The following is a 16,179-nucleotide window of genomic DNA, read 5'->3' on the forward strand; positions in this document are numbered from 1 at the left end:
ATGCCTATACAAGTGCTTCCTACTTTCATGCCTGGGCGTGTCTGGGACTGCCAGATCTGAGGCATGAAAAGTGCTGGGAGGAGTGTTCACTGCCGGTGATGGATGCTGCACCACCAGTTCCCGGATCCAAGTGGGCACGTGGTCTCATGGCTTCCTCCATGAGATATTTCCTGAGGGAAAGTTCTTGCACCTCTGAATCCAGGGTGGGAAAGATTTACAGATTGCACAATGAGCAGCAATATGAGCTTCCCCGAGGCAATACAGGCAGTGCTGGTGATCGTTGCTCATCAAGAATGAGTGTGGGCATGAAACACAGTTTTTAAACCCCAGAACGTGTGGCATGGTCCCTTGGGGCGGGAGGGAGTGGACCCCAAAAGGGGTAAACTCTTGGTAGCCAGCGAAGAACTAACAACTGTTATATATAACTATCTACACAAAAACAACAGATAAGAGCTAGGAAGAAATTGACTAGATTACTCTCTTAGTCAAAAGACCAAGAGCACGAAGGAACAGTGATTCCAACTTGGGCCATGCAGTGCTAAGAGGGAACTGGAGAGGTGGCAACCCACACAGCCTTTTATAACCTCATCTGAGAGCATGAGGAGATGCATATCGCATTGTGGGGTCAACGGACACTGGTAGGGAAACCTTCTGACTCTGGCACATAGCACACATGCGCATCCCCATGACTGGAATACATATAGGGACCATCAAAGAAGAACTAACAAAACACAACACACTTAAACCACTCACATTCAAATAAATCTCTCAGTCACATCCCAGAACCCTTAATACACCTTCTTCTTGAATACCTGGGAGAAAAGATGGGCTTTGCAGCATTTCTGGAAGTTTAACTGATCTGAGCTCAGTGGAACGAAGAATGCACACCTTGCTGTCAGCTTTCTCACAAGTAAGCCAAGAAAACTTGAGCTTGAGCACCATTATTGAATGCACCTGCTGCCGAATGGCACAGGGAAAGAGATCATCTCTCAGGCTGTAATGTCTCAACCCATTTAGCAACTCAGGTCAAAAGCAACACCTTGAACTCTACTTGGAAGCCCATGGACAGCTGTGTTATGCATCAGCTTCAGTTCCTGAGCAGTGTCATAGTTATCTAACTCCAAAGTGACAAAACATAGATAAAGGTAGCAAGAGCCACATCCAAAAGAAATAGCTACATTTGTCTCTCTAGAAGCAGATGGTGAAAAGTACTCCATCATGGGTGCTCTTTTTTCCAGTCATCCAATACTAGCTCCATTTTATCTTAATGAGGTCACAGCTATTCATCATCCAAACTGTTCCAGCCACTGGCTTATTTGTTCCCACCACATCCGTTGGGGAGAAGAAACAGAGAGAGAGAGACATACACACACACATAAAGACAGGTGTCATCACCAGAGCTATATTTTCTTATGAACTGTCCCAGAGGCCTCTTATATATTATAAAACTAGGAGGGGAGACAAGACAGAAACTTTGGGGCAGAAAAACAAATGCCAAAAAACTACTATCTAAGACCTCCTTTCTAAAAGAGAGTGGAGCCACTAAAGTTTAACTCCGTTCACTTCCATGAGGAACTACAACCATTATCAACAAGGCATGTTCTAAAAGAAATGGCATGGACAAATAATCATCCTCCACTGCTTGGAGAGGATCATTTCCCAATCATTGCTCAATTTCTCTCCCATATCCAAATTCACTTGGACAAATTAAATATGAGAATTCCTGAGTTGTTTCTTTACAACCTTCTCAATAACCTTTGCTGGAAATGGAGATTAGACACAGGTCAATCAACATATTATTCCCTAAGTAGGGCTTCACAGGGCCTCTTTGAGACTGACAATCTCCATTAGCAGTAGGAATAATGTCTCTCTGCGGCCTTAATGAACCAATGTGGGCACATGTCCAACATAGAAATAGTAGCCTGAAGTACTTTCCCAACAGTTCCAGAAGATTGTCAAACGATACAAGCTGAAACCCAAACAGAGTCGACATTGTTATTGTATTCTCATGATATTACTCAAAAACCAAAGCAGCAGACAGCTCCATCCAAATCCAAGCGATTACATTCAAACAGACATTCAAAACCAGACGCCTGGCAACCCTCTGCTCAGTTCTGGGCTGCAAGAAGATGCCTATCTCTGACTGTGACCCACAGTCAGGAAGTCCTCTCCTGGAGTTAATGGAGTAAGTTGTTTCTTGAGCTTGCCTAACTCCACACAAAATGGCCAGAGGAGTGGGAGGTGATGCTCACCTTATAACTATTAGTCTAGTGGTTAGGATACATACCTGAGACCCAGGTTCAACTTCTACCTGATGGAGAGAAAGGATTTGAACAGGTATCTCCCACTTCTCAGGAGATGGCTTTAACCACTGAGCTATGGGATACTCTGATGTGGGTCTCCCACAATCTCTTCTGTTCCAGATCAGATACATAATTAAGGAGTCACTGGAGCAGGGGCCTGGACCATAGGTCTTCCACCTCTGAGGCGGGTACTCTAACCATTAGGCTATAGAGTCATTCTTACTCTTTCTCTCTGGTCCAATGACTATGTAAGTATTTACCCAAGACGGAACAGCTTCAACAGGAGACACTGAGGGAGACCCACACCAGAATATCCTCTGGCCAGTTTTGAATGGGGCCCAATATGGTAGGCATGTTCTGAACACACCTACTGGAATTGGCCTCACAGGCAAGTTAGTGGACAAACGCCTATCTTCCCTTGGTTTGTGGATCACGCTGGGGCTTCGGCGAGTGAGGCGTCTGGACAACTACAGGGAGACAGCAGTACACATGCCTGGAGGCAGAAATAAAGGTGCCTAAGGAACTTTTACAGAAAAATGTACCTGCTGAGTAAGGATCAGCACCTACAGGGTTAGGTGGCACCGAGCAATGGTGCCTAAAATTGGGACTTAGGTGCCTGTGTGTCCCTTTGTGGATCTAGGCCCAAAACAGGAGTGGGAGTAGGAGATAAACAAGCATTGAGGCTGGCATCCTTGGTGGAGCAAAGAGGGTGAGGGATATGCACTAAAATAAGGTCCAAGATATACAATATGTTTTGGTGGAGTATTACAGGCCTTTCCCCTACCTTGCTGTTTTCATTCTTCAAATAATTATGAATTAGTATAATTGACTGTTATCACAGTCTCAGCTTTCCGCACATTCTTATCAGCATGTAGACAAGTTACACTATGAAAATTTCTCTCTTTAAATCTTTCCCATATGTCAAGTCAATCTCTCCAGATCCTCAATTATTTTATTGCTGTTATCAGAATTCCTTCCAATTTGCCAACAGATTTGTGGTTTAATTTAATTTAACAAATATGCATAGCTTCCAAAATTGCAGAGAACTTTGAGCCATGTACATGAATCACATGCTGTATAGGTCTGATCCAAAGCCCATTCAAATAAATGATAGACCTTCCATTGACTTCAGTACACTTTGGATCAGGTCCTGTATGGCTGAGATCCTATAAAAGAATTGAAGATCTACCACGTTCATTCCTTGAATATGTGAGGGCCATCCCTTTACTTTATTTAGTGCCAGATTTGGCTACCCTCACTCATAATGCCCACTGAAATGGTAGAATCTGACCATTTAATCACCTCTGAGCCTTGTTTTTGGCAGCCACGTTAAACATTTTCTGAATAGGTAATTTCCAAAATACTGATTTCATCAGGGATATAATGTCTAGTTAAAATATTTTGCATTTGCTGCATCAAGTTTCTGTTAACATAAATGGGAATCTTTGCAAAAGAGTTTAAAAACAATATTTTTGAAGTGGAGAATTCTATCATCTGCTGAGCATATCTACACATAAAAAAGTATGTGTAGCAGGGCAGTTACCCCGCTCTGGCTCAGCAACGGTTAAAAGCCAGCCCTTGGAGAGGACTGGGCTGAGAGCGAATCAGAAAAGGCTGAGAGGCAGCCAATCAGGGCCAGGCTGGGCCCTATAAAAGGGCTGCAGGGACAGAAGGCAGTCAGTCAGTCTCTTTCTAGCTTTGGAGAGAGATGGACCTAACTGCCTGAAGGAACAAAGGGTACCATGGACAGAGCAGTGCTGGGGAACGGGCAGGCTGAGCTGAGGAGATCAGGCCTGATGACCTCCCAGGCTGCAGCCTGATAGGAAGGCCTAGAGAGGTACTAGGCTACAGGAAAGGCAGCAGGTCCAAACCCCCCTTGTCAATGATGAGTGGCCATTACACTGCAGTCTGCCCCAGTGAACAGGAACTAGATGACGACTGGCAGTAGAAGAGCTAATTCCCAAGACGACCAGCAGGAGGCCCTGCACCACTGAGTCTCACTTCACTACAGTATGCAATTGTTAATAGGTCAGAAAACTCATCATCACAGAGACTTTAAGGAGTAATTCATTCCTTTTACATAATAATGTTCAATATTTGTTGGAAGACACACTCTGAATACTGTTTAGAGGAGCTCTTTACAAAGGAGCTCTTTTCTACATGTGTTAGAAAAACAATTGCAGTACATAGCCTATTCAAAACTATCTTGCATCAAAAGTTGGCACTTGAAGGATAATTTTATATACAATTTTTCACTAGTTTCTTGAAAGACTGAAAAAAGTGGGTCAGAGGAAGAGAGGCATGATAGTACTTACTGATAACACATAATAATGTTCACGTAGCCTCTTAGCATGTGTTAGCCTATTTTGCCATTTCATTTGGCCTCCAAATTTTTTCCTTGTAAAAATGAAAGTTGCACCCAAAATTCAAGTGCCACCTGACCAAGTTAAAACAGAAAAAGAAGACAAATTTCTCTGGAAGATGCTTAGCAAGAGGTTATGAAAACAGGCACCAATTTTACTAATATTTATGCAACTAATGTTACACGTGTAGTCCCAATGAGCTCAATGTACCTACTCACAAGGATTGTTAGTCATGGGATTAGGATAACTCTCATAGATTTTCTCCATTAGAAAATAGGATAACTCCATACATTTTCTCTGCCCCCCAACATAGTATCTTTTGGGTCCTGTCCAGCCATGTGAAAGCACAGGTACTTGCTCAATATGCTAAGGATGGGACACATTTTTTATGTCTTGCATTTGCTTTTTGTGAACCTCTTGAGCATTTGGGTGAAGATCAGCACTCATCTCCCATCCAAACTGCACAGGGACTTGCAAACTTAGTCTCTGAATAGAAAAATAGTCCCTGAGCAATAGATTCTGGGGTGAATATGTTTTTTGACTGATCCAATCTATATAAAACTCACTACTAAGACAACTGCAAATAACAAAAATCTTACATGTATGCGTTCACTACCTCTCCTGTTGTGAAAATCAAAATGGATATAACGTAACATTTCCATAAATATGCCATGAAGAGATTTTGGCTGCTTTGGAGACTGTTACAGCTAAATTGTTTCTTTTGTGCATAGGACTCTGACAGAGACAGATAGTACAGATTTCTTTTAAGGCTTTTCATCTAAGAAAAAATAAATTCAGTCTCCTTGCTTCTATGCATCCGTTCTGTTATGAGCAATGACTGCTGAGTTGTGTGTGTGTGTGCATGTAAGTTTCAGAGTGGAGCAAGTACAACATTTTACATTAGTCTGTTATCAAATGGAACTGAGATAACTTATTCATTTTATCATCAAGATTCATACCTCTGTTGCAGCCACCATGTGCAAATAATGACATATTAATGTCAAACTGTGGAATGTTTTCTTCCATATAGTTTACTAACATTCCTAATTATGTGCCACAAACAGTTTTGAGTTCAACTCACAGTAAGTAAGCTTTTTATATAACCACAAGTCAGTTTTTATATAACCAAAATTATCAATCATCATTATATAATGAAATGCCACAAGTGCATTTGCTCACACAGTGCTACAATAGATGGTGAAAGTTGCAATACACTTGTCGAAGTTTACATTTAGGAACCCAGAGTGAGGTTGGGGGGTCAGTTGCTGCTTATTTCCCATATTCCTAACATTCCGAAATGTCTGCCCTTCACTTCTTTGTTTTCTTTATCAGTTTCAGAGGTGCTTCAGCAAGCACCAAGCATCTCCCACAGCATGAATGGAGACATGGCGAAAGCGTTAGCTACTGAAGAAAGTAAAGTAGAGCCAAATACCTGATTCAGTTGTACAGCATGGTAAATCCAACAAAAAGTGCACTAGTGCAAAGAATGCTTATTACACTTGCTATAAGCACAAGCATTGAGAAGCCAGGACAGGATTACATATAATATAATCAAATTGTTTACTCTTGTAACCTTAGGATAGGGTTGCCAGGTGTCTGGTTTTCAACCGGAACACCTGGTCAAAAAGGGACCCTAGTGGCTCTGGTCAGCACCACTGACCGGGCTGTTAGAAGTCTGGCTGGTGCGGGGCTGGCAGGTTCTGTGCCCAGCTCCGCATGGCTCCTGAGAAGCAGCCAGCACATCCCTCCAGTGCAGGGGTGGCCATGGGCACTCCACGCATTGCCTCCGCCCCAAGCTCTGGCTCCATAGCTCCCATTGGCCAGGAATGGCAGCCAATGGGAGCAGAGGGTGTGGAGGCATGCATGGAGCCCCCTGGATGCGCCTCTGCCTAGAAGCCAGACATGCTGCCCGCTTCCTGGGAGCCGCCTGAGGTAAGCACTGCCCAGAGCCTGCACCCCTTACCTCCTCCTGCAGCCCAAATCCCTGCCCCAGCCCTGAGCCCCCTCCCACACCCAAACTCCCTCCTGGAGCCCACATCCCCTCCTGCACCCCAACCCTTGCCTTGCCCAAAGTCCCCACCTGCACCTCAAACCCCTCATCCCTAGCCCCACCCCAGAGACCACACCCCAGCCAGAGCCCTCACCCCCCCACACACACCCCAACCCCTGCCCTAGCCCAGTGAAAATGAGCAAGTGAGCAAGGGTGGGGGGGGGAGAAAGCAAGGAAGGGGGAATGGAGTGAGCAGGGGTGGGGCCTCGGAGAAGGGCTGGGCCTTGGGGAAGGGCTGGGGAAGGGGGCAGGGGCGGGGCAAGGGTGTTCAGTTTTCTGCTATTAGAAAGTTGGCAATCCTACAGCCAGATCTTTGGTTGCATAACTCTAGCAACACCAAGCTTCCCTAAACTTGGCACTACATAGGAAAGGGGATTGTGACCAGGACACCCAGATTCCAAGGCAATCTTTGGCTGCTGGAACATGTTGGCAGTTGGTACAGCTGTTGGTCGCCAATACAGTTTAGAACAATCTTTAAGTTCAGATTAACCTCACTGATGCTTTCAGCTACCTTTAAGAAGAAACATGACCATGACTTGTCACAATGCAGAGGACTGAGATCCACCAACACCTGCCCACTGCAGTAATTGCAGGAAATGGATCATGTATAATAAAGTCCAGCTGATCTTAATAGATTGTAAAAATACTTTTAGTAGCAATGTCTACATTAATATTAAAATTGCAATTCCATTTACAGTTCATCTTTCCCACTTCCCACTCATCTGTACCGGCAAATGCAAGGTCTCTGTACTCACACTGCAAGGTACTAGAGATTCACTAACCCTGATACAAGGCTGGTTCTTAGGGTGAAATTAAATTAAGGAAAAGTTGAAAATTCTTCAGTTAATATGCTTGGCCTTATTCCCATAAACACAGCAAGTTAAATACTATAGTCTTAATGGGTTCTTTAAAAAATGGTGATTACACGTATACCAGGTTCTCTGCTCTGTAACGAATACTTTTATTTTTCCCCACACTTCTTCTCTGTCGGAATAGCAAATCTTGGCTGCCCTTTTTTACCTCAAGAACCACTAGCAGCACAAGAAAAAAAACAGATCCCATTCAAAATTATTTCATGATGCAGTGAACTATCTTGTTCAGACCATAACCTTATAGTTACACTAACCATGAGAGCTGCTGCACTTAGAGCAGTTGGAAATTGTCTGGGTGTTCAAAGGTGAAATCTTTGACTTGCTCCTCTTCACAATCATAATGGGCAGATGACAGTGATGTACTTACCAGGAGTGGAAAGAGCTTATTTTTAAGACTGTGACTGTGACCACTTCTGTGCTTTTCTACTGTAAACAAATTTTTGTTTTTATAAACATTTTCTTTCTCAAAATCTAAACATCATTTGACTGGCTAAATGCCATTAAAGTTCTCTTTAAAATATAGAACACAATACATGGAAGTATAATGGGTTTTTCTGTAAATTGCACATTTAAAAAGTATTACTGCCTGCTATGGGGGAAATGGTGTTTCTGAAGAGTCTGCTGTATCTAAACATAATAACCCAGACTAAATCTATTGGACTGTTTACAGAACATCACATTATTATTTCTTTTCAGCAAGTGCTAGCTCTCACCCAGCATTATTCAGCACTGCTGTATTAAACACATCTTGCTGGAACATAACCTGAACCAGTGTTTTTGCTATTTAGAACTCCCATAGGTTCTTAGAACACAATGAATTTCTTCAAGGCAGTCAATGTTAAGTACCTTAACAGTGGATATCAAGGAAAATCTCCGCAAAGAACATGTTAAAGTAATGATGACGTACCTTCATTAATTATGTTCATAACACCTATCAGGTTTATAACTGGGGGAAGCAGTTCACGTGAATGACTCAAAAATTAAAAGTTAGTATCTGAAGCACATTATTAAAGGAATAGATGGCAAACCCACTGCAGAGATAAATTCGTGCTCCCATCACCATGGTAAGGCTACAGCAATCTCATATGTAGATTAATGGTCCTTCTACCTGCTTAAACAAATTGCTGTAGTGAAAATGCTTTCTGTGTCAGGAATACAGGCTAATAAAAGCATAAAGTGCTTTTTATGGATCAAAGCAGTTGACTTAAAAAGTAATCTATGTATCACACAGATTTTTTTAAATAATTATCTTTTCAATCATTCACGTTTAGAATACCTCATAGTTGATTGAAATGCAACGGAGGAGCCTCATAGTTCTGCATATTTCAATTAACTACTAATGGCTGCATTGGAAATGCTCAGAAGTAATTGAAAGACTAGAAGAACATAGTTCCTCCATAGAATGTATTCCTAATAGCTTCTCTAGTTGTCATTAGCAGAAATTTCACTGTCAAGAGACACTGCCTTCTCAGGGTAATATCACAGCGTCAAACAAACATATCCAGTGAGGCAAATTCACTCTAGAAGAACCTCTTGTCCCAGGGTGGGTGCTTTTAGGAAATATTTCCAAAACATTGCAAGCTGCACTGCTGTTCAGACATGGGTGTGTCACAAGCAGTCACAATAGCTAAGGTTCCTCTCAACCTAGAGATGTCTGGGGAGCCCTGTTCAATCCACTTCCTCCTGTTCCGGAGTTTCCTTCTTTGATCAGGATGGGCAGAAAGTGCAGAGTGGGGATGGGAGAGGGATGGAGAGAGGAAATAATTAATCTTGTTATTTCAAAACCTGTGGTTGATTCCATTAGAAATTCTATTATACTTATTTCAAGATGTGGGACAGAGCTTGGTTTGGAGATGCTGAGAAAGGCAATGTCTAGTGAACTTCTAGCCAGTTTTAAAATTTGGTAGAGGCTTCCAGGTTTTTTAAATTATATTTTACAGCTATGCATTTCAGCAAATCTGGGGCACACAGAGAATCCTAGCTGCAAGATATTCTCAGGTTTCAACACTCTATATGCATGAACTTACAAGGGTGACTTCAGGGACAGAATAAATTAAAGAGACCAGTGTACTAGATACATTCATTTCAAACACTAACTTCCATTTACAGGCTATATCAATCTAGAGCAAATGAACTCCAAGAAGGTTTACAGCACAAATATTTTCTTTTGCATAAAGAACAAATGGATTCCACAGGCGAAATAAAATATCATTTTTTCCCACACACATTTTTCTCCACCAAACGAATGTCCCACACCTTTGAATAGCATCTGCCCTATCTGTCTAATGTGGAAATTAACAGGCCCCTCCCAGGAGCCGCAACAGTCAGCATGGCTGGGAGAAGTAATCCCTTTTAAAATGTTGCTGTATTAGATTTTAAATGATCATTTTATACCCCAAATTGGTTTTTAATAGAACAGAAGAAGGTGAGACCAGAGTTGTACTGGAGGAATCCCACATGGGGCTGAGTCTATTCCGAGAGGAAGATAGTGGCACAGAGCAAGAGTGGAAGTTGTAGAGAGGTGGCAGATCCTGCACTCCAGTGGCACAAAGGGGAACAGAGTGCTGCCCTGGGAGTGCAGTTGTGGACACCCTGATATAGGAGAATCCCAAAAGGAAGAAAAACATGCATCCAACACAGCACATTTAGCTCTATGAGAGGTCATGCAAGCTCCATTTAGATGGTGGATAATGATACAGAGAATGATACAAAAACAATGAGGAGTCCGGTGGCACCTTAAAGATTAACAGATTTATTTGGGCATAAGCTTTCGAAGTGGGTTTTTTACCCACGAAAACCCAAATAAATCTGTTGGTCTTTAAGGTGCCACCGGACTCCTCATTATTTTTGTGGTTACAGACTAACATGGCTACCCCCCCCCCCCCCGATACTAGATAATGATACAGAAAGGCTGCAGGCATAGTCCTTTGTTGGAAGTGGTAGGGAAGGTGCACCACCCAAAAGGATGACTCCTTCACAGGGACTCCCAGTTCTCTAAGGAGCGCAGGGTGAGTGTAGCCACCATGCTACACAATGTCCACTCACCTCTGTGCCTGGCAAGCTCTGCGGGCTAGTGGGAAAGCCCCATTCCCCACTCCCTCCCTCCATATTTTGGAGACTAGTGCCAACACTGTTGCTAGCCTCCCATAAACCTTGCACTCAGGAGACACAAGGACAGCAGTTGTGCCCTGCCCTTGTGTTAGGGGTGCAAAAACCCACAAAGTATCCCATATTATGTCCTATGTGGAAGCTAGGCACCATCTGGCCCTATAGAATTACCATAGTGCTCTTTTCCCTTGTCAGGCTCTCTCATCCAATCCCCTTTTCCCTACAAATGCAAGATGAAAAGTGTGTATTTAATACAGCAAGCTGTCTTGGTTTCTATATTGAGGAAATGATGCAACATGTGTATGACTTGCAATATGCACTAGCTTTTCTGAAAACTACTTCTGTAATTATTCTGGTGCTTCTTTTGTTGTATAGAATTTTCATATAAAATAACAAGTTAACTAGAACAAATTTTAGAATAGTATTTGAGAGTATTAATATGACTATCAGTTATTTTCCTTTGATAAATAATCAGCTCCTACCTGTACAGGAGTAATCATCAATTCGTATGTATCCTGTTCTGCATATACACATGAAAGACCCCGGTGTATTTACACACATGGTATTCTCACGACAATAATGCCGTCCTTCAGCACACTCGTCAATATCTGTGAACAAAGCAGAAAGGGCAACTGATCAAATGATGCTGAGCTCTTCAGAACCACTCAGTATATTGTCCTATTCGCTTCCATCAGTATTTAGCAGGACTAAAAAGTTGCTTGAACAGCAAAGCATTTTGGAAAGTTGTTAGATTCTCTCTTCTAAAATAACTGTTTGAAGTGTTCAAACAACAGGAGCAGCGTGAGCTTTTTGGGAACAGCTGTTAGTGGAGGTACAAAGAAGATTACATCAGCTTAGATCTTTCCAAACTCCTTTTGAAATGTCTGTGTTGTTATATTTCTGATTTAAATAAAACCAGCACATATCTAAGGGCTTGAAGACCAGACTGACTGCACGGGCACTGCAGTGTCATTAATCGCTATATAGTCTACCTTTGATCCAATAGGTATCTTTTGTTTCTTTACCATAGGGAGGCCAGTGATAAGTCCTTATCAGATACCGGAACTCATTAAAAGTTTTTCCTAGAAACATGAAGTCACCAACTGGTAGTTTATTAGATATGTACTTAGCTACTTAGTCAAAGATGTGAACCTTACATATGAGCCTGAAAGGAACTTATTTATGTGGAGATCTGATATGATGGAGAAATTTGTACCCTGACAAAATCTCACAACAGACTGAATACCTGCTGCAATGTTAATTCATAGAGTAAGTTCCTGGTACAAACTATTGTAGACATGGAGCCTGACTAATCTGGGGCTCACTAGGTACACAGTACTAGTTTAATTTCTGGTGGCATGATATAATGGAAAAAAGAGAATATGAAGCACAGGCATATAGACACAGCAACTTCTGCACATTATTTTATGGTGTTTGCTGCTGCTGCAAAAAAAGGACTATACCAATTTGGGAGTGGTTAGTAGCACACTGTGTAATGCTATCAGGTTAAATATGACCATGTAGATCATTGTTGCTATCACCAGGGCCGCCCGGGGGGTGGGCAAGTGGGGCAATTTGCTCGAGGCCCCGGGCCCCACAAGGGCCCCCAGGAGAGTTTTTTGGGGCCCCTGAAGCAGGGTCCTTCACTCGCTCTGGAGGCCCTGGAAAACTCTCATGGGGCCTGGGTCCCCGGAACTTCTTCCGCTCTGGGTCTTCAGCGGCGGGGGGTCCTTCCGCTCCGGGGCGGAAGGACCCCCCGCTGCCGAATTACCACCAAAGACCGGGCTGTGCTTCGGCAGCGGGTCCCACTTCGGCGGTAATTTGGCGGCGGGGGGGCCCTGTCGCGGGTCTTCGGGGCATTTCGGCGGCGGGTCCCAGAGCGGAGGGACCCCCCCGCCGCCGAATTACCGCCAAAGCGGGGGCCCCCCGCCACCGAAGATCCCAGGCCCCCAGAATCCTCTGGGCGGCCCTGGCTACCACTGTTATATAACTGAAACAAATCTTGTACAAAGTGTGGCATGGAAGATGTCTATGGAAAAGTTATTTGCTGAATATGATTATGCCATTTTTATGCATGTATCATTTTTGTATCTCAAGTTATGAATATTAACTATGTACCTCTATTTCAAATGTGTTTGTTTTTGGGTAACACCCACAAGGTATTTAGCCAGCATCTTATGAAGAGACTATTCAAGTTGAATGGACCATCAAAGAACAATTAACTCACAACGGACCATGGAAGATGCCTATCTACACTTATAGAAGGGGTAGCTATGTTAGTCTGTATCAGCAAAAACGACGGGGAGTCTTTGTGGCTCGTTAGAGACTAACAAATGTATTTGGGCATAAGCTTTCATGGGCTAAAACCAACTTCATCAGATGCATGGAGTGAAAAATACAGTAAGTAGTAAGCAGTATATATATAAATACACAGCACATGAAAAGATGAGAGTTGCCTTACCAAGTGGGGGAGTCAGTGCTAACTAGGCTTATTCAAACAGGGTGGATGTAGCCTATTCCCAACAGATGACAAGAAAGGGTGAATATCAACATAGGGAAAATTACTTTTTGTAGTGACCTGGCCACTCTCAGTCTTTATTCAGGCCTAACTTAATAGGAGCAATTAATATTGCAAATTAATTCCAGTTCTGCGGTTTCTCATTGAAGTGGTTTTGAAGGTTCTTTTTGTTGAAGTATGGCCACTTCAATAAGTCTGTTATTGAGTGTCCAGGCAGACTGAAGTGCTCTCCTACTGGTTTTTGAATGTTACATAAGAACATAAGAATGGCCGTACTGGGTCAGGCAAGGAGTTCCACAAGTTGGCTGCGCGCTGTGTGAAGAACTGCCTTTTATTTGTTTTAAACCTGCTGCCCATTAATTTCATTTGGTGGCCTCTAGTTCTTATATTATGGGAACAAGTAAATAACTTTTCCTTATTCACTTTCTCCAAACCACTCATGATTTTATATACCTCTATCATATCCCCCCTTAGTCTCCTCTTTTCCAACCTGAGGAGGTTGTGAAGGCTAGGACTATAACAGCATTTAAAAGGGAACTGGATAAATTCATGGTGGTTAAGTCCATAGATGGCTATTAGCCAGGATGGGTAAGGAATGGTGTCCTTAGCCTCTGTTTGTCAGAGGATGGAGATGGATGGCAGGAGAGATCACTTGATCATTGCCTGTTAGGTTTACTTCCTCTGGGGCACCTGGCATTGTATTTTGTACTGTATTTTGCACTCCATGCATCTGATGAAGTGGGTTTTAGCCCACGAAAGCTTATGCCCAAATAAATTTGTTAATCTCTAAGGTGCCACAAAAACTTCTCATTGTTTTTATCTACACTTAATGGACTTTCCTGAGGACATTCTAATTAGAGTATGGGAAATGGCTTCTGCTATGACTAAACGAAGCATACATAGACATGTGACTTGCCCGTGTGACTCCAAACTTCATCTTGTTACCTGTAATTTTCCACAAACTAGAAAAATGGGTTTCCCTTCACTTGGCAGAAGCTATAAAAGGCCCTGAAAACATCTCTATTTTGCCTCTTTCCTGCTCAAATCTCTGGACTATGAACTTATACTAATGGGAGCATTCTAACCAAAGGACTGAGGACCTTCCAATTATTTGGAAGCAACTAGAGACTTAACCAGCCAGTGGTCTATTCTATCACTGCTACAAGCCTGATCCAAGAACTTTGCAACTGTTATATGCATTTCATTCCTTTAACCAATTTTAACTCAACTTTTTTTAATAAATAAATCTTTAGATATTAGATACTAAAGGCTTAGCAACAGCATGATTATTGGATAAGATCTGAGTTATATATTTACCTGGGTATGTGGCTGGTCTTTGGGATCAGGAGAACCCTTTGGTTGATGAAACTGGTTTTAAATAACCATTCCTCATTAAGTCTAGTGTCTGGGTGTTGAACACAGGACTGGAATACCCTAGGAGGATGCATTTCTGACTTGTTAGCCAGTGTGGTGAGACAGAAGTTTACTTTTGTTGCTGGACTGGTATCTCTCACGGAAGAATAATCACCAATTTTGGGGTCTGTCTGCCCTTTTTCCCAGGAGCTTGTCCTGAATTTGGTATTCTCAGTTGTGACCCACTCAGGCATGGTGACACACTGCGCCTATGATACCAGTGCACAGACAAGTATCACTGAGCTGTTCAGTGCATGTATAGACCTCTAATTATATTAGCAAGCAGAGCCCCATATATTTTCCACAATTCCATGACCATGGAATTTGCCATAGAACCCAACCTTGCTACAAAATTGCACTCTAGAAACTAAGGGTTGGGGTTTTGATTGATTGTTTTTTAATTGTGCTTATGATCTCATGGCTACAAAAAACAACAACCCACCAAACAGAGAACAGAGTGTAAACTCATGCACTGTTGTGTTCCTGCTGACAGGTCAAAATATAGACTGGAGTTATAAACTCAACTGGGTGTTGATTTGCTAGTGATGAAAAATTAAATGTCAGCAATGATAGCTACTGTACCTTACTGCTGATTCTTATAGCACTAACATCCAGCTAATATACTCATCCCATAACGCCTTTCCTGCTGGCAAAAGCATCAACTGTCTGCTACCCAGCTGCCACCATCTCCTTTCCCCCTACGACTCCAAAATACAGTTTTGCATTGTCAGTACAAAGATCTGTGGCACACTGAACATTTAGAAGCCGCGTAAATCAAATAAATGCTACATGGATACTGCACTGATTCTGTGTTAATTTTCATATGTAATTTTTAAAAAATCCTCTATTCTTTATTTACCTGACGCTGCTGTAGATTTTTCCAGTTCTGAGTATCACAGAAATCTGGGGACTCTGTTGCAGAAGTTAGATCTAGTTTGCCAAAATATGCAGGGCTTCACTGTCAGTGCTGTTAGTGACAATGGGCTGTTCTTCAGAAACCCAGTGCCCCCAACATTCCTGACTGTGATACTCAGGTTGCTTTTCTTTCCCTTCCCTAGGAGTTCTGCTGCTGGAGGGAAGAGAACCATTAGCAATGCTGTGGCACTGCTGTATGGCAGCAGTCACTATTTTTATGTATTTTCATACAAAGTGCAACCTATACTTACAATCAGCACTTTCAGGCAATATGGTTTACCAAAACTAAATAAGAAAAGAACAAAAGAGACACCTCCATAAGAGCACAGGGGATGTATCTCCTTTGCACCTGAACTGAGAACAACATGGCAAGCTGTCTCCAGCAGAAAAACACGGTCACAGAAATTTAAAGGTGAAATACAAAGGAAACACCACAAGTACTGCAGCAAGTGATGTAACTGATCTGAGCCCTGGGTTAGTGCAATTTGTGTGTAGAGGAAGCGGGGTTAGGCTTAAGCCTGAGTTCAAACCCTCAGCTTACACTGCAATGTAGACATACCCTTTAAGTCTATCATTATAAGGCATGTTTTCTATCCTTTACTTATTCTCATGACTCTTCTCTGAACTCTCTTCAATT

At 42.5% G+C, this 16,179-nt stretch overlaps 1 protein-coding gene across 1 annotated transcript in view; it reads right to left on the reverse strand.

The window, feature by feature from the left end:
• The window catches only part of NELL2 (neural EGFL like 2), a 230,561-nt gene that overhangs the window by 86,447 nt on the left and 127,935 nt on the right, over positions 1–16,179 (reverse strand). Inside the window, exon 13 of the mRNA XM_044998981.1 lies at positions 11,179–11,304. Coding sequence (XP_044854916.1) covers positions 11,179–11,304 — 126 coding nt within the window. The remainder of the gene's footprint in view (positions 1–11,178; positions 11,305–16,179) is intronic.

This window comes from Mauremys mutica, chromosome 1 (genome assembly GCF_020497125.1).
Source record: "Mauremys mutica isolate MM-2020 ecotype Southern chromosome 1, ASM2049712v1, whole genome shotgun sequence".
In the NCBI taxonomy this organism is placed as follows: Eukaryota; Metazoa; Chordata; order Testudines; family Geoemydidae; genus Mauremys; species Mauremys mutica.